The 24,175-nt window shown below is 42.8% G+C and overlaps 1 protein-coding gene across 1 annotated transcript in view; it reads left to right on the top strand.

The window, feature by feature from the left end:
- LOC146179185 (corticotropin-releasing factor receptor 1-like) overlaps positions 1-24,175 on the top strand; it is a 111,892-nt gene that overhangs the window by 58,167 nt on the left and 29,550 nt on the right. Inside the window, exon 3 of the mRNA XM_084580141.1 lies at positions 22,343-22,396. Within this exon, the coding sequence (XP_084436267.1) occupies positions 22,343-22,396 (54 nt within the window). The remainder of the gene's footprint in view (positions 1-22,342; positions 22,397-24,175) is intronic.

The raw sequence follows: 24,175 nt of genomic DNA, 5'->3' as shown, positions 1-24,175 counted from the left end.
TATTTGGGTCGCCAGAAAGATTGACAAACTATTTTCGCATTATTTATGGCGTATTATATTTCGGCAACTGTCAGATATCCAAACTGTCGCCTAACTTTAATGACAGCTGTTGTTAATTGAGAGAAATGTTTCCGAAGGCATCTTCCATGTTTTTTCTAGCTCGTTTTTTTAAATCCTGGTCAATACAATTAGTCGACTGCTTTCACCTTTACCCTATATATAGGATGACAAATTTTAGCCAGCAGTCAAAGAGCTTGGATACGAGGGTTCCCGGTGTGTTACTTTTAAACAGCGTCGGCTATCTATCCGAATGCTGTGTTGTCGTATTTGAAATGTTGTCTGTTTTTAAACTACCTCCAAAAACTAAAGATTTCTTTTTTAGATTCATTTGTTTGCTCAGTTTCTCGGATTATAAAGACATGTTTGTAATCCTGCAAACTTGGACTGTCCGATAATAGTAGTTCTTCCGAACTGTTCCATGCGCTTTCGAGTAGGGATATTGGGATCGATGGATAACTCTAGTTTTGTTAACCTTTGTTTAATAAGGGCAGATTTATTCGACAGAACATTACACGTATAATGCAATGCGGATCTGCGAGCAGCTCGAAAGCAAACGATTACGCCGTGATCAGCAGATGTGACCCACTAGCAATAAAAATTGTGTATTTTTCTTAGGTTATCCTCAAAGCAGGTAAGCTGTCCAGCTACACGACACGCTCCTCTCTGAATCACTCAAACTGAAATCAGCAGTTAATGATTTTATGATGGCCACCCTATGACAGCTGATAGCAGGCTATAGGTATCGCACAACAATAACGCAGATATGTTAGTTTACGTTTTTCATAAGTGTACTTTCATAATAAATTATAGAACATATGTTCACCACACAGGGCTCGGACTTTGAACAGCAGCATTAGAATTCCGCCTTACTGCCAACTGCAAACTGACTTTCGTGTGTTCCAAAGAATGACTTGTGCAATGAGTTACGACTTTTGAATGTGTCAACACATCTCGATGTCTCTGTATGTTATTTATTAGGGACTATTAGAACCTCTAACACTGCAGGCAAATTTACACGCAGCGGAATTTCTAGACGAGCTGCACTCATTGCCTCACTATTATTTATTATTAAAAATAAGGACGATCAGTCATTGATGCGCTATAGAACTAAATTACCAGAACCATTTTTTGGTTTGGTTTGGTTTGGTTTGGTCTGTGGTGTTTAACGTCCCAAAGCAACTAGGGCTATGAGAGACGCCGTAGTGGAGGACTCCGAAAATTTCGTCCACCTGGGGTTCTTTAACGTGCCCTGACATCGCACAGCACACCGGCGACTTGCTTGTCGCCTTCATCGACACTGCGAAAAACCAATATGCAAGCAAATTTTATGAGTGCATAAGTGGCAATTAAGATGGATTTCTTAGCCAATGTGAACGTTCAATTTGCACTTCGAGTGAGGAGCTGCTGAGATTAGGTTCAAAACTCGCCATGATTGAACCGGTAAACGATTCCTGAGGGCCGCATGGTTCCTGTTCAATTCCCCGGCACTTATCGTGAACAAAGACATCCCTCTCGTCGCCAAAGCTTAATTAGGTTCGTGCGAGCAAACATATGGTTCTTTCAGAAATGACGAAATGCGAAGCTTCCAACCGGAACATTGCGCAACTAATATTTTATTTATACATTTCTTTGTGCTCGCAGGACATGACTGCTCAGTTATTACATGTTGAGTTTGCGTCGCTTCCTTGACGCTATCCGAGGAGCTTCCGGATTGCTCGAATCCAATACTATCCGCCGGCTCGCTTTCATACACCAAAATCGACCTCGTCATTTCTGCACATCGACAGTTTCGTAACGCCTGAAGAACAATTACATCAACGAGGACGAGTTTGCCTCAATTTTCAGCCTTCTCGAATTGCCCGAAGTCCATAGGTAGGCCTCATAAAGAGCTCATGCCATGCGTGTTTTTCAATTTTCTTCGCGAAGGAACTTGGCGATTATGAAATTGGTAATTTCACAACGGGATCATTTTGCAGCCATTGGATATTGACGCGGATAATCAACAGATATAGTTTATTCCAGGATATTTTTGTGCGCCAGACAGACGGCTTACCTCGATAATTGAAATTTAGTAAGGTCACTCCGCCGATGAAATATCCGAGGTCATTATATCAGATGAGGAATTTTCTTTTAAACTCGTCACCAGAGAGACTCAGAGGAAGAAGTAAGAAGAGAAAGATAAAGAAAGATAAAGGTAAGGTTAATAAAGCTTACTTGCGACCGGCGACAGACTACCGGAGAGAGCTAATTTTATTAGGGAGCGGTTTCAAGTTGACAATATGCTGCACATTACACTGAAAATTAAATGAACTATTCAAATATTATAATAAATGCCATAGGGAGACCCATTTCTCCTGCAGTGTCCTTAACTCGGGTCATGATGTCTACAGTGATTATGGCAATGTTCATAGCGATGGCGTCTTCCAAACCCAGTACATGTGCAGAAGAGGCATGAAAAGACCGGAAAATATGAAGGACGGGAAGAAGGACAGAGTCATAGTGACGAAAAGTATGTCCGCGAACTATTTCCAATACCTGCCGACTTTAGGAATTGCATTAGCGCTCGCCTTTATAAATTTTCGACATCAATAACTATATATTTGCTTTAAGTGGAAGTCTAATGCTTATTTCGGTTCTACCCCATCTGCAAGGCACTGCGATAGCCCAAACAGACAGAGATAAATACGATATCAACAGAGTGCACCTTCAGCGACGTATTGCTCAAATAAAACAGGTAAATGTCGAATAGGTTGCGCTGTTATTATGCAGTTAGTAACCAGATAAATCTCTATTGCACAAATTCCGAACCCCTACCTGACACAAGTATGATAAACCAAAAATTCAAGTGATTTCCACTAAAGTGAGAGCAGTATGTGACGTCAGGTGCAATGCACTGAACTCCCAGAGAACATAGCAGCCAAAGCTGGCATTATTCATAAATCTATTTACTGGAGGTGTGCCGTGAGGCACATATTGTACTTGTATATACTGGAGCGAATGAATTTGTCAGTGCCTCGGTCTATTTTCGATATTTTTTGCCTCACTTTCTTGAGGCCTTGCTTGATTTCTCCTTGATTATTTTTGCACATAGAACTTTTTCCGCAACGAAGAAATGGAATGATTGCTTGCGCTTTTCATCATCACCCCAACTTTTGTCACTCAACACATTTTTAATTTAGACATTCCACCTTGACGGAGCATTTTGTCACTCTACTGAGCGCCATTCGAGAAACAGGCGTTGGTACTGAACAAGTGTTTCATTCTCCCTCTTGTTCAGTATTGATAAAATGATCAATTAACTGAAGATAATACTCAAACGTCTATAAAACTTGAGTTTTTGGTTTCCTCGCAAGGTGTTTCCTCGTATGGCACTGCAGGCGCTGACCCTCAGTATTCACTGCTTAGCCTCCCGTAGCGGTCTCCGAGAAATGAATGTTCTGTATTCCTCAACGATTGCCGTACTCTCCCTTTCTTTCCACGTTCACGCCCACTAGGTGTCTTCCCCTGCCAATCCAATCTCTGGTTCGGCATTCTTTCGCTCTAGTCACGCCCTCCTCCTTCACGGTATCCACCGTCCGAATTATCTCTGAGTCAACCACTCTCATGCATTGCATTCCACCACTCTGACCACGGGCTCTTCCTCCTTAATGGTCCACACGTTACTAGGAAGTATACATTTTTCCACAACGGGGAAAATGGAGGACTCCGACCCGCAACTCCGACACGGATCCTCCAACCCGGATCCTCCTACCCGGATCCTCCAACGCGCAACCTCATCTGCATGGGTGAAACGCGCGGGGGCGGTTTACCAGACACGCAGCGATAAGAGGACGTGTTCGGCGCCGGAGCTGTTCTTTTCTTGATAAATGGAGAGCAGTATTGTCCAAATTCAGAAGCCGAGGCATTGATGAGGCTGGGGTAACAAAGCGAGTCGCTAAATCTGCATAGCTCTGAGAAAGCGACGTACTCTTGACCGCAAAGCTCCCATCGAAACTAATACTGATGAGTACGACACTACAGAGCGGTGCCAATATAAGCTTCTATCCGATACTCCTTCAGCAAATACGTGATCGCAGAGAAATAATCAAAATAAAACCAGAAGGAAGTTGTGCACACGAGCAAGATGTTGGACAGGAAGTTGGGGAACACACTTCAGTGGGTTCGCTTCGTCCTTGAACTATTTCTTTTGTTCAGCACCTTTAGCGTATCGCATCTTTGACGGAGAAAAAGTCGTGCTCATTTCTTCTAATTTAGTGATTTCAAAAACGACTTACAAAATTACTTATAAACAAGCTTTTCGACCATAAATATGTCAGAAACCCTTTACTCATCACATATCTTGACGCAATGAAACAAATATATCTATGGGGCCCCATAATGCCAAAAAATTCTCTTTACGCACTCAAGCAGAAAGGAATGACAAAAAAATTGCATTTCAAGGAAGTGTGAACTAGGTGCAAGACATCGCTTAAAGCAGGGAAAGAACCTTCAGCATACATATATGTTTTTTTCTTAATGCTGCTACTCCAAAATTTGGAGATAAAAAGGTAAAAAACACAAAAGTATACGTGGGCAAAGAGGGGAAAAGTTAATCACTCAATTGGCAGCCGTACGCCTAGAATGCAAGAGGACCGTGATTTAAATCATGGAACATACGTGGTGTGTATGAGCACTCCAAAGTAAACCTTCATCAACTCGATAACCTTCAATCTAGCGCTTTATACGGTGCAGAGGAAGTAGCTATCCAACTCGCGGATCCTCACACCAAAACTTTTCGAAGCGACTCAAAAAGCGCCGTTCAAAATTTCGCCAAAAGTTCTGTAAGCGCGCTCGCAACGCTAATTCTGCGATACCGAACTCTCGATCACAACATCAATCACGTACGGGTTCCGGTTCACGCGGGTAACTCCGGAAACCAGGGAGTCGACCGTCTAGCCCGCGGCTTAACCAACAGGGGTAGGAGAGATCTATCGGGAGCAGATCTATCACCGAGGCGGCACTCTCACACACGGAGATTACACACTTTTATCGTGAGCTGATATGCACGTACTCCACCCCTCGCCCCGAACTGGACCGAGAGCAAGACACGACCCTCAGACGCCTACAAACAAAGGCTATTTTTAGCTCTTACGGATTATATTTAATTACAAATGGTGAATACAACCCTGCCTGGGTTAATTGGAGAAATATGGGAGAGGCCTTCACCCTGTAGTGGGTATAGTAAGGCTGATGATGATGATAGTGAATTTGAAAAAGAAAGTTAAAATTTGCCTTGCACGTTTATGTGACTTCTTTCTCGACTTCTTTACAGAACTGAAGTTCGATAACCATTACAGGCTTCTCTACAGAATCAGTCATTTGCTTTTCTAGCTTCTTCCGTGCCTTATACGTCATGTGTACTGTAGGTTCGAAGTGCCGCTGAAACGAGTTGTCACAACTACACAAAAACTGAATGCTTAAAACATCAATCCTAATGTTTATTACTTCTTTAATCTTGTTATTCGCCTTCTGGGCTCGCGCGTTTTCTAAAAAAAAATGCGGTATTGAAACCGATAGATGCTTTGATTTTCGGATCACCCCTTTTCGCGGTGACAGCAGACGGATTGGGCACTTTCGCGGAAAATACCCGGTGAAATTTGCCGAAAACACATATTCATCACTTTTCGGATGAAATACATGCTACGCCACCCATCTAACTCCACACTAATAAATTATGAAGCATTCCATCCACATATCACAAAAAAGGAGGACATACGAGCGGTGTACTGGGCCAGTACCACCGATGAGTACCATCCATATTTTTGACATAAAGTCAAAAATATGGAAACAACTCAAGCAACTAAGAGAGTAGTACTTGTTGGAGAGGACAATGATGTTTTCACCATTCAGAGAAATGAGTGTCCCAATTAATTTTACAGCATTCTCGAACGGCCGAAACTTTAGACAAAAAAAAAAAGAAACAAATATGCGTGGGCATATCCATGCATATTTATTTCTTTATTTTGCAGTCCCAGCCATCGGTCATATATGACCGATTGGTGAGACTGCAAATTATTTAGCGGTCACCTACAACGTCAAAGTGAACACCAATGTGATCAAGGTTGCAGCATAAGTTCCGTTGGTGTAGAATTACTCAATATGGAGAACATTGATAATTGCATGAAAGATGGGGCCCCCCGAGATTCGTGCAAATAAGTGTCAGTTTTAGGTCATTATCAGAGGCGTTAGTGTTGCATCGTGATCTACAGGTATGATAATAAGGCAGCTTAGACCAAGATATCGAACCTGAACCAAACTCAAATATTTGCCCGCAACATGAATCCAATCAAGCCCGACTTTCCCGCCAGCTTAGAATTGAACTTGAACAGCAACAAATCGGAGGAACCATTTCGAACTGGCTGCTAGCCATATTTTTACCGTAGCCGAAAATATCTTACAAAAAACAATACAGAAGAAGGTTCCAAAGTCAGGGACTGCTGACGGGATTTCCTGTAAAAAGTACCGAAAAAACAATGTACAGTCAACAGTTACAAAAATTCCACAGTATTTAGCATCAATGGCTTGTAGAGAGAGAAGCATGTGGAATTAAAAAAAAAAAAAAAAAAGCTTTTGTTTGAATAAAATAATAGCACCTCGAATCAGACACGCAAAAAACACAATAATAAATTATAAAATGAAATACAAAATAACGCACGAACAATGTATCTCGCAAATGCTTTTAGGTTGATAGTAAAAACTGGCGACCCCTTCATGGATCACTGCCTTGTCGTGGCGGAGAGGCTTGCGAAACTCGATGAAGTCGTGAGCTCTGCTGTGTTGGGCCACCCAAGATAGACAGGTCATGGCAGAGAGTTCTGACAAAATGTGATTCACTGGAGAAGGTAATGGCAACCCACTCCAGTATTTCCTGCCAAGAAAACCCTATGGCCAGTCACAATACCATTAATAATATGGCGCCAGAAGATGAGCCCCCCCAGGTTGGAAGGCGTCCCACATGTTACTGGGGATGAACAAAGGGCGATTCCTAGTAGCTCCAGGACGAATGAAGCGGCTGGGCTAAAGCCAAAAGGACGCTCAGTTGTGGATGCGTCGGGAAGCGACCGGAAAGTTCGAAGTTGAGAGGAGATATATCACATAGCAACATGGAATGTAAGATTTATGACACAAGGTAAACTGGATGTCGTCAAGCGAGAAATGGACCGATTGAACATTGATATCTTGGGTATCAGCGAGCTCAAGTGGACCGGAATGGCAGAATTTAACTCCGGCGACCATTATGTCTTTTATTGTGGCCAGGAATCTAAGAGAAGGAATGGGGTCGCTCTCATAGTAAACAAAAGAATGGGCAAAGCAGTGCTAGGGTACAACCCCAAAAACGACCGAATGATTTCACTTCGGATCCAAGGTCACCCATTCAACATAACAGTTATCCAAGTCTATGCACCGACCACTACTGCTGAAGAAGCTGAAGTTGAGAGATTTTATGCGGACCTACAATGCCTTTTAGACCGCACCCCATCATCAGACGTCGTTTTTCTCATAGGCAACTGGAATGCTAAGGTCGGGAGTGAAGAAATATCCGGAATTATAGGCAAGTTCGGTCTTGGTGAGACAAATGAAGCTGGGCAGAGACTAGTAGAGTTTTGTCAAGAAAAACACCTGACCATAGCGAATACTCATTTTCAACAGCACAAGAGGCGCCTGTACACATGGACTTCACCGGACGGTCTGTACAGGAATCAGATCGGTTATATTCTTTGCCGGCAGAGATGGAGAAGCGCTATGCAAGCAGTAAAAACAAGGCCTGGGGCCGATTGTGGCACGGATCATCAGCTTCTTGTTGCCAAAATTAAGCTTCGATTGAGGAAAACGCAGAAAACTAGAAGGCCTTTCAGGTATGATCTGAATCAAATTCCATTAGAATAAGCTGTGGAAGTGAGGAATCGATTTCAAGAATTAGATCTAGAAGACAGAGAACCCGAAGAGATGTGGACTGATGTTCGTGATATAATACAAGAAGTTGCTACTAAGGTAGTTCCAAAGCAAAAGAAATGCAAGAAAGCAAACTGGTTATCTGAAGAGGCTTTGCAAATAGCTGAGGAAAGGAGGATGGTAAAAGTTATGGGGGAAAGAGAAAGATACAAGGTTCTCAATGCAGATTTTCAGAAAAAAGCAAGGAGAGATAAGAATGCCTTCCTGAACATACAGTGCCAAGCAGTTGAGGACAACAGCCAATTAAGGAACACAAGAGCTCTGTAATAGACAATCAAAGATATCAAAGGAAGCTTCTGTGCTAAGCTGGGCGTGATAAAGGACAAACGAGGCAAGGACCTCACTGAAGCCTCAGAGATAAAGAAGAGGTGGCAGGAATACACAGAGGAACTGTACAAGAAGGACCCGAGTGTGCAAACCCAACATAAGACGGTTGTGATTACTGATCTCGAGCCGAGCACCCTGAAGAGTGAAGTTGAATGGGCCTTAGCCAGCCTTGCTAAGAACAAAGCTAGCGGAATTGATGGCATTCCAGCTGAGTTGCTTCAAAACCTCAACCATGACGCTGTTAACATTCTGCGTACATTATGTCAGTAGATTTGGACAACCCTGCAGTGGCCACAGGATTGGAGGAGGTCAGTTTACATCCCCATTCCAAAGAAAGGTAGTGCCAAAGATTGTTCCAACTACTGCGCGATCGCGCTTATTTAGCATGCTAGCAAGGTGATGTTGAAAATCCTCCAATGTAGGCTGCAGCAGTATGTGGATCGGGAGCTTCCGGACGTGCAAGCTGGGTTTCACAAGGGCAGAGGAACTACAGACCAAATTACCAACCTTCGCTGGATCATGGAAAAAGCAAGAGAGTTCCAGAAACCCATCTACTTCTGTTTTACTGATTATGCGAAAGCGTTTGACTGCGTAGATCACAGCAGGTTGTGGCAAGCTCTCCAAGAGATGGGAGTTCCAATTCACCTCATCTGTCTCCTCAGGAACCTGTATGAAGGGCAAGAGGCCACAGTCAGAACTGGGCATGGTCTTACTGATTGGTTTCCGATTGAGAAAGGAGTGAGGCAAGGCTGCATACTGTCGCCCTGCCTGTTAAACCTATATGCAGAGTGCATCATGAGGAAGGCCGGCCTGGACGAGTCTTCAGCTGGAGTGAAGATTGCTGGAAAACGTATCAACAACCTTAGATATGCGGATGATACCACTTTAATGGCAGAAAGTGAAGTGGAACTCAAGAGACTTCTGATGCGCGTACAAGAAGAGAGTGAGAAGTTTGGGCTTAAACTGAACATTAAAAAGACAAAGATCATGGCGTCTTGCCCTATCAAGTCCTGGAGCATCAATGGACAAGAAGTGGAAGCTGTGACAGATTTTCTCTTCTTGGGCTCCAAGATTACCTCGGAAGGAGACTGCAGCCATGAAATTAGGAGACGCCTGCTTCTGGGAAACAGAGCAATGGTTAGCCTTGACCGCCTAGTAAAGAGCAGAGACATTAGTCTGCCAACCAAGATCCGTATAACTCGTGCGATGGTCTTTCCAGTTGTGATGTATGGGGGCGAGAGTTGGACTGTGAAAAAGGCTGACCGCCGAAGAATAGACGCGTTTGAATTGTGGTGCTGGCGAAGACTCTTGAGAGTTCCCTGGACTGCCAGAAGATCAAATCAGTCGATATTGTCGACCATAAACCCTGACTGCTCATTGGAGGGTCAAATTCTAAAGTTAAAGCTCAGCTACTTTGGTCATCTGATGAGAAGAGAGGAGTCGCTGGAGAAAGATTTGATGTTGGGAAAGGTTGAGGGTCGCCGGAGAAGGGGTAGGCAGCGAACGCGATGGTTAGATGGCATCCTCGAGGCACTGCAGATGAAGTTATGTGATGTTAGGAAGATAGTGAGAGAACGGAAAGCATGGCGTGACGTGGTCCATAGGGTCACGAAGAGTCGGACACGACTGAACGACTGAACTGAACTGAAAAACTGGCGAAGAGCGGACTTAAAGGCATAAATGTTTATTGATTGTTTATTAGAACGTAGTAATGAATTCTAAAGAGTGGTACAGGAGAATTGAGCTGTTTGCTTTCGTAACTAGTGCTTGGTTTAGGCAGTGAAAAATTCTTAGTATTCACGAAATGTGTGTCAGTGAGATGCGTTATTTGGTCATTAGTAATTAGTGAAAATGAAAGTAAATCTTTACCAGATTTATAAATTAGGGTATATAAACTGTAGTCAATTATTTTGGGCACCGAGAGAATACTGTGGGAATGGATTAGACGAAGGGCATTTTCTGTGCGGTTGGCATAAGTATACTGAAAAAACTGTAAGGGGCAATAACTTCGCATTTTCTCACACAATCTCACACAATTCACATAAGAAATCACGTACAATTCGCATAGAATTGCATAAGTTCTCATAGTTTCTTGAACATTATCATAAATTATGCACGATATTTTATGATAATGATGTGCACCGTATGACACTCTATGCGATTAAATGAGATTTTATGAGGTTATTGCCCCGTAGAACTTTTGGTTTTTCAGTAGGATATATATATAACAAAGCGTATAGCTTTAGATATTTTGAAGGGACCCGCCTATATTTGCACAAAACGTACCTTGATTGTTGTTGTTTTTTTTTTCTTGTTTTTTTTATTGCACACCGCAAATTCTGCGGTGATTTTCAAAAACTGTTTTTCCTAAACGCTGAGCAGAACAATGTAAAATATATTCCTACGTATATAGCACCGATGTTCGTTCTCGGGCCATTGTATCATCCCAAACGCGGGCGACTGCTGCGCTGCACGATGGCTCTGCCCATGAAAAAAGTTGCATCATTCCAGAGCTCTCCTAGGCAGTGCAGTTATAGCCTAACATTCAAAAGTTCAAATGAAAAAGAGATAAATAAAACTTATACTCACAACGTTTGCTTGGCGGGCTAGTTAGTTCATATCTAACTTGTATTACAGCGCGAACCACAAGAAGGGACGACGACAGACAACAGTGCTCTTTTCACTCTGTCTGTAGTCGTCCCTTCTTGTGGTTCGCGCTGTAATACAACTTATACTCATATGCAACTCAAAAACTAAATAACGAATCGGCTCCGAAATATTTCTCGAAAATAAATTTCATTTGTTTATTGTTCGACGACGTCGCAATGAGACGCATGGCACCTTCACAGCAGCCGTATAAGATGCGACGCCAGCAAATGCAACTTGAATGAACCAGAGTTCAGAATGATAAGTCGAGGTTAATGGTGGCAAGGTTTATGATGAGCAAGTATTTCCGGACGTTTCATCAGTTCTACCTGAACCTAGAGCGAAGATTATTCTTTTAGTCGATTTCCACCTTTGTGTTGTCTTTATTTCACCCCCACGCGATGTGTCCTTGTTTTAATTCCCTCGGGAAGGTAAACAACGCCATGAGTAAGCTCAGATGTTTAAATGTAAAGGCGGGGTGGAGAAGGCGCCGAGTGCAATTGCTGCTGAGTGCATTAATTCACAAGCTCCATTTTAGAAATCACAGTGCCACCCTTTCTATTACGGTGTAATGAATTTACATATTCGCGGCTTGAGAAACCAATTTGGCATCGTCTTGAGCGTGTGTTTCGTCGTCCTTTTCACTTAGTACAGTACTTCGTTAACAAAAGTATAATTGATAAATCTGAGACAATTACCACATAAATAAGAAACCTTTACAGCAAACGACGTCCGGCTGGCAGCCGGTTTGGTCCTCAATAATGTTATAAATATAAGCTTGTCATATAATGATGAGTTTTAGAAACTGTTCACTGGGTCTCCGGCGGTTAACTCTACTTATGTACAAATAGAAGTAAGACAGAAGCACAGGCGAAAAAAAAAAAACGTTAACCTTCATTTTCTGCTCGGAAAGCAAGCTCAAACAAAAAAAATGACATTCCTAATGCATAGACTGCGCTGTTTTCGGGATCCAAAGTCTGACACTAGAACTAACTATTCGTCTAATACTCGTCTTTTATTAATCCGATAAATTGCGTATGGAGCGGTCACAAAATGCAGCGCTAATAGTGTAAACTAATGTGAGAGTAAAATTAACACTGATTTGAAATTTTAGGTGCCCAAATTACGTAGCAGGAAAAATTATTTTTTCAACTTGCATTTGGCGTGCGACAGTTTTAGTCGGTTATGTGCAAAGGGATACAATCACAGCATTTTTGCTTATTGCCCGCTCCTATAAAACGTTTTGTGGAGTGTACACTAATGTTCGCTTCGCCACAACATCTGACTACAAAAACCATACAGAAGAACAGTAAGAATATTTAACATTCATAATACAATGCGACCGGAAAAACTCGGTAGAGAAAAATTTGGGTGAAGAAAAAGCACCCCCGTTTTTTTTTTTTCTGAACCAACTCGAACTCTTTTCGACCGCTTCAGGCAGGGTCGAGGACGCTTCAACCGGAACGGAGTGCGTCTTCGGGCCCAAATCAAAGCTAGACCAGAAAGACGCGAACCCGGAAAATTCCGGTTCGACATTTTAATGGCATGCCATTAGACGGGATTAAAAATGCTGCAATAAACAGTAAAGTCCTTGCTTACGAAATCAAATGATGTAAATAATGTGGAGGAGCTTAAAGTCTCCGTGAAATCGATAAGCCGTGAAACCAGATTGGACAGTTTTTCCCCGCCGGTGGAATCATTCCTCTGCCATACTGTCCCGGGCCAGTTAACCACGAAATGTATTCTAAAAAAACTATTTGATGCCCTAATGTAATCTGAAGCGACAAATCTCTGTCCTAATATTTTTTGAAAACGAAACCTACTGAGTGACTTTTAACAATCTTGAAGTGGAACGCTCTACTTCGATGAAGTAAACCAATATCCAGTAAGACAGAATTGGGAAGACCACATTAAATGGTCGTTTCTTAAAAGAATTTTTTTTTCTGGACGCAATAACTCTTCGCAAGGTTTCCGCCATTGTAAAAATAATAAATTTATTTTATGATTGCCAGATAAGCACTCTTCAAACACCTGCTGACTTTGGTGTGCGCGCAAAGTGAAACTAGGTCGATACAATTGAAATGTAAAAGAATGGTGAGAAGACTTAAGCACAGCATGAGGTGAGGCCTTGGCTTATTATTCTTCCTAAAAAGCGGTACTAATCTTTTAAAATGCAACGGAACTGCATTAACCCCTCTCCTGAATTCACAGACTACATTAATGGTCACGTGAGAGTGATCTGGATCGCGTGTCATTTTATGCAGTTAACTTGAACTCGTGCGTAATCCAAATCCTGATGTTCGCTGCATCTAACACTACAACGCAATGCTTTGTTCTAATGACATATCACAAAACGCACACACCTATTTTCTTTAATAAACTTCAGCACTAGTGCATTGTGAAAAAACCGTATGAGTCACAATAACCTCATACAGATTTCTCATAATAAACTGATACCAAACTCATAAAAATGTCATGCAATCTCATATTTCTCATATGTTGAATGATATTTGTACGAGATGATATGAAATTTGTACGAGTTTAGTGTGAGAAAACTGAAGTTATTGTGACTCATAGGTTTTTTTTTTTTTTCACTAAACGATATGCACGGGTGGTTTCAAAAGTAAATGAAAGACATTAGCGAAAACTTTCAATGTCACCGCTCCGATTTCATGCATCCTTGTAAATATGCATGTAAACGGTTTGATATGGAACGAATAAAACAGTGCACCAGTAAATCTCCACCATTTTGCCCTAAAATTATATATTAAAGTAGCTGAAACGAGGCTTTCAAATACATAAAAGTCGGCGTGCAATCACTTATGAGGTCATATCTACGTCGTCTCTGTTAAAGCTGCCGGCACTACAACTATACATCTGATATGACAACCTTGTTGGGACAGCTTTTCCTGTGTTACGACTACGACTAGCTGATTGAGTGCCATTCCTCTCATTCGGAAGCCACTTTTTGCTGCTCCTCAGCTTGCTTATCAAATCGGAAAATGTGTTCTGGCAGCAGTGTTGTGGTTGCCGTCCCCACGAAAATAAAAACCGTCATGGGTGCCTTCTCAACTCTGCCCTGTAATGCCTGCCAAGGAACCTTTCTTCGTGGTGTACTGAAGAAGCCTGTGCAAAGAAAGAAAGAAAGAAAGAAAGAAAGAAAGAAGGAAAGAAAGAAAGAAAGAAAGAAGGAAAGAAGGAAAGAAAGAAAGAAAGAAAGAAAGAAAGAAAGAAAGAAAGAAAGAAAGAAAGAAGGAAAGAAAGAAAGAAGGAAAGAAAGAAAGAAAGAAGGAAAGAAGGAAAGAAAGAAAGAAAGAAAGGAAGAAAGAAAGAAAGAAAGAAAGAAAGAAAGAAGGAAAGAAAGAAAGAAAGAAAGAAAGAAAGAAAGAAGGAAAGAAAGAAAGAAAGAAAGAAAGGAAGAAAGAAAGAAAGAAGGAAAGAAAGAAAGAAAAAAGGAAAGAAAGAAAGAAGGAAGGAAAGAAAGAAAGAAAGAAAGAAGGAAAGAAAGAAAGAAAGAAAGAAAGAAAGAAAGAAAGAAAGAAAGAAAGAAAGAAAGAAAGAAAGAAAGAAAGAAAGAAAGAAAGAAAGAAAGCATTTCATTGTCTTGAAGCAGGTTGAGGGCTCTCTTGTAATTCACTGCCTGGACATCGAGCTTAGGTAAAGATTACGCCGTGGCTTCGCTCCGCAAGGTGTCAGTGTCGGAATGTCAGGCGCAGTGAAGCGGAGGTCAGCGCGACATGTAGGATCCCTAATCAATACGCCGTTGATTGCTTCGCAATCTTCACCGTAAAACAGCAATGCCTGTCCTGTGAGTTGAGCTGATGCACACACTACAATGCCCTCAGCTCACTTGATAACTGACCGTCTGTCTCCGCTGGGAAGATGCAAAATGTATCCTCGCGACATCGGACACTAATATCGGATACTTGTCCATACCGCAGATTGATCCCTGTAAATCTGCGCTGAGCCGAAATGGTGATAAACAAAGTTGCAGGTAGGGTTCTCTCTGGAATCCTTATCAGACAAAAAGCGCTGCTGGACAGAGATGTTCTTTTATGCGCTATAGTTATACTGGTGCAAGACTTCCCCTTGAAACGAGGTCTAATGGCGGGATATTTGCCGAGTGCTGTTACCTAACGCCGCATAAATAATCTGTCCGACAATATCATGATTCTAGACCGTGCAAGAATCCCATATTGTGGTAGAAGCTCGCTGATGTTAAAAGCACTACCAAAGATACACCCTTTTCTTCTATCGCGGCCACAACCCTAAAATTAATCATGCTATTGAATAAAAAAATATTGAGAAATTTGACTTGCTGAAACAAAATTTTCAGACCACTGCCGAATATGCACCGCAGAAATGCGTAAGCGTGAGCGTTACTGTGCTATACGCGAGATGTGTCAGTGGAATTCCACAAGTGACCGATGGTGTGGCTTTCCTTTCCTATAAGCCAATTATAGAACTCCGGTGAGCATTGATGCGTTCAACAGAACGCTGGTTGAGTTCAACGAGAGGCGCATGATGTACCGTGTTCAGCAGTGACGCTCAGGCATTCACATTTCTGCTTTACAGATTCTACAGTGCTGTCGGAATTTTTCAGGTGGCTAATTACCTCTCTTTACACACTTTCTAACCATTAACACCCATCTGATGCACGAAGATCACACCATTTCCCGCTCGTTCACGTTCAAACATTTCAATTTCCCCGACTAAAAAGTCTATGAGCGTAAACAAAATTTCTGCCTGTGCTGTACAAGCAAGGTGGTAAGGCCGCACTCGGGTGGCTGCCAGTAGCAACAAAACAAAAAGATATAAACTGTTCGCGGTAATAAAACGTGAATGCAGCCTTGTAGCTCCAGGTCCAGCACACTCAACTTCTATACTTCATTTCAAACATCAGGTGCAACGCAGCGAAAGCTACGCAAATAGTCCGCAAGAAAAAAAAGTTGGCGTACCACTACGCGCTCGTTTTGTGGCCGAAGTGGTTTTGCGGAAACGCGGTCTATTCCAAGCATACACGCTTGAAAAACCTTGCTTTGCGTGCCTGGACATCGCAGTGCGGATCTTATAGAAAAAATTCCGCTCCGAAGAGGCAGTCGAAGTCGTTACGTTGGATGCCGCTGCGGAGGGCACAGCTGGCAGGGCTGCGGGGCTCCGAAAACGCGACACGAACGAAAACGGCACACAAAACATATAAATTCATCGAATCCGATTCTTTTTCCCTAGAAAAGGCCCTTTTTATGAAGTTGATGGCAAATGTAAGATGTTTTAAGCTTGCAGACAAAGCAACTATTATTTCCTCTCATTAAGAGCAGGCACTATATTTCATCGTGGATGCGGGGAGCAAAAACAGCAGCTCCAGCTTTGGCAGTGTTTCACTTGATGTATGAAACCGAGTATAGCAACCACTGCTGGCAAGATAGATCACACAGAAAAGCTTTAGCACAAAATGGTTTAGTACAACATCCTTAAACATGGGCCTGCATCGATGCCCGGGAAGTAGCTGAATATTAGATGGAAAATGTTTAGCTGAAGGTGAGGGGGACGTGGGTGCACGATTGGTTTTTTTGGTGATATTTTCGTTACTTTAAGGCCTTGAATAAATGATAGCTCATCACTCTTCCCCGCATTGCACGACTTTGCTGCGCGGAAGAGGAATCAGCACAGATTGCTTACGTGGTCTTAAGAAACACCGGCAGAAAATAAGTGTTGTCCCCCCAACGAGATTGACCGTTTCCTGGGAGATAGTAAATGAAAAGAATAAACGATGAGCTCCAAGGCTGCTGGAGCTTTTCAGAGCATGGTCGGTTTGCAAGAATTCGCATAAAATATTCTCTCTCCTGCGCAGCGCCACGAATTAGACGCTTTCATTTCTCCATGTAGCATGATTGTCATCGCATGTCATTGTTTACATTTCACACAGTGAGGAAACCTTCTGTACGCAGCTGGCATGTGTCGATTTCTCTGTGCGGTGAATAGGTTGTGCTTAGCGGCTCAACAAATTTCCTACAGAGCCTGCAAAAATCGAAGTGGCGCATTTAGAAGGTAATTTTTGCCTAGAAAGAAGCATCGCTGAAAATCGCTACCTTTCAGCACTCTCAAAAAGTGGAAGTAACAGGCACTTTCGCCTCCCCCCCCCCCTCCCCCCCGCCTTATCTCCCTCCTAAAACGGATGTTCAGTTTTCAAAGGCTTAACCCAAGGCCTTTTTCTGACGCATTTTGCCGTGGAAAGCCTAACACCAGGCCTTGGGGGAATCGTGTCTCGTTTGAAAGACGGCTGAATATCCGTCGTCGTGGGGATCGGAACCACTACCTCCCTCACTGCAGCGGGCTGCTGAAACTGCCTACCATTCATTGCATATTTTGTCTCAACGTCCCAACGAGCTTTCTTCATTGTCTCTACATGCTCTCAGCGCTTGTGTTTAGATTCGACTTTGGCGAAAATAAGAACCACCAACACTTTCAAGCGTTTGTGGCCTGATGGCGTGGCATTACTCGAGAGAGGATGCGAAATTGCGACGCTCGTTTCTCCAGTGATGCAAGTAACTATGTCGGACGGAAAATAGGTTTCATAGCGAGATGGCATGCAGATTTAAAGTGGAAGGGTGTCATGGATATGTTGAGCTATCTTGAAGCCTGTTTTACCTGCTTGTAGACAGTCATGCCTATGACAAACACCTGTAAAATATCAACAAGGGAGACTGCAAGTAAATTCTTCAAACTTAACAGATGTTCTTCCGACACTTTAAGCGACGTTTCAATGTCAATCTCTTTTTCAAAACTGTAATAAGTGATTTGTAAACTAAATACGGAAATTGCCACTGGGGAAGAAATGTATCACAGCGTCCTTTGCGTGCAGCATTGCTTCTGTTTGAGGTAGGTGCTTCAACAAACAATACAAGCTTGTGCGGGCGCTGCATAGATATTAGTGGACACGAGACGCCGCTCTCTCCGAGCGGAGGCAGTTTGTAAACATCTGTGAGAAACATTTCATGATAGCTCACATTTTATGTCGCTCAGAGCCTCAGACAGCGAAGAAATGAATTCCACTGACTCTCCTCTATGGCACACTGCTGCACAAAACAAATAAGATGCAAACACCCAGGAACCTAGGCGACACAACCACGTATGTAGGAAATGAAACTTCTGACCTTGAAGCAACATTTCCTGAGGCCTTCCCATTTCTTGATTAGGTCGTTTGCCGCACGTCAAATATAGGCATTCTTGCAAATGATTTCATATCCGAGCCCTCGAGAACATGCAGCTTCGTGAATTATTAGTTCTTTCAGTGTAGTTCCTGGAGAAAGTTTCCAGGAGCATGCTGCTGACAGGAACGCAATGCTTTATTCGGAACTACAGGCACTAATTCAGAACGGGAGCTGAAGCCTGCGCTTCGCTTTATTTAAAACGGTCTCTGATGTTACAGCGCTTGTAAAGAAGGAAAACAGAAAGAAAGAAGGAGCGAGAGAAGTAAGCAAGGTAAGAAAGAAAGAAAGAAAGAAAGAAAGAAAGAAAGAAAGAAAGAAAGAAAGAAAGAAAGAAAGAAAGAAAGAAAGAAAGAAAGAAAGAAAGAAAGAAAGAAAGAAAGAAAGAAAGAAAGAAAGAAAGGGAAAAGAGCTGTGCTTGGTGTGAGCTTTTATTATAAGTGGTTTACGGTGTAACGTCAGAAGTTAATAAAGTGAATAGGCATGAAATTTTGCTCTGCACGGCAGGTTATGCACGCCGACATATGAGGGCGTCTTGCCTTGCCTTGCCACAAAAGATTATTTCCGCTAAGTCGCAATTCTGCTATTTACACAAATATCGCACAGCCCATGGAGGATGTAACTATTTGTCTTAGTGAAAAATGGGAAGCTGCGAACAAGTTTCGACCCGCATGACCTATGGAGTAGATTTGAAACGCAATAGTAGCTAATTCCCTTAATTAGTGAGAACATAAGAACAAAAAGAATTATTACTGAAGAATGCTCCTGAAATGCAAGGCCTTGCCTGCAAAAATTACGAAAAGAAATGTATGAAATACCACTCGAAACAATTTGTTCAGAATTAAATATTAATATTTTCGTTTTAATTCGTTTTAACTTATAGGGTCGTTTAATAAGTTAGCATACTCAACCAGTCAGCTCTGGTTCTTTGTTGTACTTCTTTTGGCCCCTCGTCTTTTCCGCTGCTGACAGTATGCCCTGTGGGCACTTGACGACCGAAGGCATATTTTTAGAAGCAACGGCCAGAAGCAATAGTCACCATTACTGGTCAAATGCCTGTTATCATCAGCCACAACTCCAGGATAAAACATCATCAAGTTTTCAGTGCTTTTCAGACTAACGCATTCGGAGGATGTGTGAGCTTTGCCTTTAAAAAACTGAAATCGGGTCGATATTTTTAAATTTTTCAACTGGACAGGGCTCATTGACGAAGTAAATGTAAACAAAAAAAAAAAAAAGATATTCGCACGAGCCAAGAAAGCTTGCGACTCTCGGTCATCAATGTTTGCGAAAATTTTTACTCTATGTTAAGATCAAGTCCAGCTTCAGTTGACTGTAAGAAGTCAAGTTGTAGGTGTTGAGGCAAACGGCTGAACTGCACATCAATACGTCCAGACCTGCGGGAAAAAATATTGACATTCCCTGATGATACAGGCAAGTATACACCTGACATGGATAGGTGGCGTATGTAAAAGTCCGTTTTTAAACGAACAGAATTATTGCGTGTGCAAATGATAGACCATATTGCGTACTTTGCCCGAGGCGCATATTATTAGAATCAATTGTCATTAGCTTCCCACGTTTACCTACATATAGAGTCGGGGACGTTATGGCTCGAAACCGATTCTAGTTTCGTGAGGTTGGCCTCCTTCATCGAATCCTAGTTGTAAATAGCAAGGAGGTTTATAAGAAATTGTTATGGGATGTTGCAGTTCTAAAGGCTTTCAAGAATCTGGATTTTCGATACGAGGTCAAGAAAAACAAAAACCCTGGGTATTCCGGTGTGCTTGTGAGAAACAGGTAGGAGAGCAGAGTTGGCCTCATGAATTGGCGAAGCCAATCTGATGAAGTGATTCGAATTAAATATGTTGCATTCTTCGGTAGTCTGAGGGACAAAACAGTGGGCAGACCCGAAGACAACTTTCACCAAGCGCTGTAAGAGCGCCGAAACAGACTAAATTGCCATGGACAACGTCCTGGACTTCATGCCTCGGGCGGCAAGCAGCAATCGGGAAAAAAAAAAACGCTTGCATACGTTGTAGGTCAAATATTAATGGCCTTCTGAATCACCTCCTTCGCAAGCACCTATTAAACTTGCTCTGGAATTACTTTGTACTCCGACGACACATAAGGTTTTTTAGCAGATCGGGCAAGATGAGCCGGTATCAGTAGTACGACCTGTACAGTACATAAGAATAGAGGGTGGTCTATGAGGCTGGGAGAATTCGGGGACGACCAAGCACTACATCAGAACGTCTAAACGCGAATTGCATCGAATGAAGACAGCTGCGAGCGACGCAACAGCTCGAGGCCATATGGTTACCATAAAGCGAGTTTAAGCTGCTCGGCAAAACGACAGGTTAAGATGATGAATTAGTTGCCGACTCTTAGGCGCTGCCATCAAGCACGGATATCTGACAGCGTAGCACCATACATAATATCGCTCTTTAAGCAGGTCAAATGTACTACTCCTATTTTAGCGTGACACAATTCACAGTTGGCAGATGCAGCGAACACCGGAAGACACACTGCAGTTCGCGATGACACGACAATACTCTGGGATACACAAAACACCGTTGTAACGTCATAGAAACTATCAGTGAGGCTAGGCACTATCATGCGCTCAAAATAAGCGCGTCACTTGCACAGTAGACTGTCGCTCCACAAAGCATTAAAACGTCCACTCTTAAAATGACTGATAACGACAAATTCTGCTTGGAAGATAGCTCCACTCAAGTTTGTTTCTATACTGCGTGCTCCGAGAAGTCAGGGTCCAGAGATTGTAGAAGTTGGTTGGGACAGGTACACAGACTCCATCGTGGTGGGGAATTCGCGTGGATTCGTCTCATCTGTGTTTGTGATTCATGTTACTGTGTCCAGGAAGGAAGCGATTTGTAGATAATGTCATGTCCTCAATTAATCATGGTATGATATAGCTGAAGTAATACACTCTGAAGGGCTATTTGGTTCATATTAATTGAACGAGTCAAACTGCGTGAAAAAGACTGGACGTAAGAAACACACGGGCGCAAACAAGGCGCAGTGCGCCTTGTTGTGCCTGTGTGTTTCTTACGTCCCGTCTTTTTCGAGCAGTTTTACTCGTTCAGTGATATAGCTGAATGATATATGTCGAACGTTATTCAGGGCTGCCACGACGAAGAGCGATGCGTAAATTTGGGAGCACTGCTTTTTAGTGGGTGAAATGAAACCTTTTCTTGGCGTTTTCAAGAAGGGTGTAACAAGTTGTATCACGAAGAGTACATTCTGCACCCATCGAAGACGTCTGGTGAGTAATGTCTTATGTCTTAGAACTGTGCTCCTTCCTGAGACGACCACACAGCACAAATAACTATTGTGTCACTGAGCCATCGGTGTAGACGTGCAGCCAATGTATTTGCACCTGATACACCTGATGGCACCTTGAATTCTGAGGGCGAGAAATGAGCCTTTTTCTTGTACCTGGTATTGAAAGAACCACAAGATGGGGCTACAGACTCCTTAATGAAGAGGATGGTCGAGAGGGGCATGCAACTTGGCATGACAAAGTCACAATGAGCATTAATGGTTTTGAAATCGATGTACTCGGCCTGGCAATCGGAAGGCTGACAAGAAAGCTTTACTCATCGTGATGCGCGTTTCCAGGTACAATGATAAAACGCGAGACGTATGGGTTTTCTGGCACAACACCGGAGTGACGAGGAGGTTCAAGATGAAATAGGCATGGCGGAGGTAAACTTTAACTGAATAGCGACTGCTAAAATGAAAAGAAAATGTACTGAAGAGGAAAGTGACAGCAGAAAAAACCTACTGGGCACATGCTTCAGTTTTTTCGTAGTTGGGCAGGCTTGAAAACGGGGCGGGACGTGAGATGCCAACGAAAGAGTTGCCAAAAAGGCATGCGCTTGGGGCCTTAGTGGTGGGCGCTCAGAGCGAAAAGTCTCCCTTTTTTTTCCATGGTATTTTACTCTGGTTCGCATTTTCTTTTGGAACCCTTTTTCCCCAAAAATACCAAACCAAGTCGCGCAAAAGCATACCCGAAACCGAAGAATCGGTATTCATGAGGTAGCTACGCATTCTTGCTCTTCACATATTGCTTCTTGGGAGTGCAGCTCAGTGGAGGTTTCAGGGAAAAGACACGGATGCACAAGGTGAGTGGGCAGCCGGCCTCCGTTCGAAATTCCAGTACACTCCAAGTTTTATAAAAAAAAGGAGAAAGAAATGAAACAGGAAACACTGCAGAAATACTGAGAAAGTGGTAAAAGATCAAGAATCTACTATAAGACCCGCAGATGCGACTTTGAGGTGTTCCCCGAAGCATCTCCACACTTTAAATTGTGATCGATATTCTAGACGGCATACATTCCACCAGAGAGCAACCTACTCCTTCAGGAGGGACGAGCTGCTTCTATCGGGAGGACTCATTCATAGCCTACTAAGTGGCCAAGTCGACAAGTGCGTTTTCAAGGACGTTCACAGGAAGAACAACAAAAAAAAACTGAATTTTTTGAAAGCATGCAGCTATGTCAACGAAGTCCACTTATTTTAGCAGAGTTGCATACTTGGCAGAACAAAAGAGAGAAGGAATAAGGAGAAACTGGGGCATCCGCGGAAAGAAAGCGCTGGGTGAGAACTTTGCTTTCAGGCAAATAAGGTGGATCAGAGGCAAAACTCCTAATTCTATGACATGAACTATGGATTTCTTGGTGTGATCGTTGCACTCCTGAAGATATCGGGGAGAAGTCTTCCATAACGAAACCGTTCACTGTAGAGACAGCATGCAAGATGGGGACGAGCGCAAGGTGATCACTTCAGGATCACATCAGATGATCAATCAGGATCAGTTGCGTTAGAGCCCTGCACAGTGGCACTCAGGATCAGTCGCGTTTACTTCAGGCAACCCTATAGTTGTGGCAGAAAGATGACGCGTTTGTCATTCGTTGCGGTATTTGTAAGAAATTGTGGGAGATGCCAACGCCAATCAGGACCACTTGCGTTAGAATCTTGCACAACGGCACTCAGGATCAGTCGCGTTTAAGTCATGCAACCCTATAACTTCGGCAGTCGGATGCCGCGTTTGTCATTCGTTGCGGTATTTGTGAGAAATTATGGGGGACGCCAATGATAATCACAATCACTTGCGTTGGTAATCCGTGGCGGAATTGTCAAAAAGTATTGGCGATGCCAAGTTCTGCAATTCAAGGTATGTCTCATCTACGCCATGTGAATGTGGCTGCGTCCCCTAGAGGTTATGTGAATTCAGGGTCCTGACAAGCTATGCGGAACTTCGTGGAACCGCATTATCGGCGCTGATGCTGCTTGGATTGGTAATTGGCTGCATGTGTCTAAATAACATAATGGGAAAATTAGTCTCTTTGGTTATGTGCAACGGTGATGACGCGCTCTCTATACTATTTCAGTCCAGAGTATAATGATTCAGTGGCTTCGCAGTTACAGGTGAAGGATCGTCTTCTATAAACCAATTCACTACAACTTAGCCCTTCAGCTCGACATTTCTACAGCGCGCCTACGAAAATTCTTTTTCTTGTCCTGTATTTATTTTCCTTCTGCGACATATGCATCCTTGTTTTCAGTTGTGGGCAGATGCCATGTATACCACAATATATTTATGCACCTCCCCCATAACTTTAACTTAGGCCTTTCTTGAGAAAAGGAATATATGAAACGCTTCTGTAGATAAACAAGAACACTGCGAGTGCATTATTGGTGATTTGGCGATAAGCTGACATATTTATGTAGCCGTGCGCAGAAGAACGCATACCCTACATTTAGCGGCCGAACTAGCATAAATAATTCGAAAATTTATTGTAGCTAACATTCTAACGACTCCGCTTATGTCCTTCCTATTTATGTGGTCATATCTGTTCGGCTATCCGCTTCAGTTTGTGCCTTCCCTCCGCGTATCAAACCGACGCCACATATGT

Source organism: Amblyomma maculatum, chromosome 9, assembly GCF_055883805.1.
Source record: "Amblyomma maculatum isolate TAMU_Amacu chromosome 9, ASM5588380v1, whole genome shotgun sequence".
Lineage (NCBI taxonomy): Eukaryota > Metazoa > Arthropoda > Arachnida > Ixodida > Ixodidae > Amblyomma > Amblyomma maculatum.
Note: the sequence above shows the minus strand (reverse complement) of the source record. Positions and strands in the feature narration are given on the sequence as shown.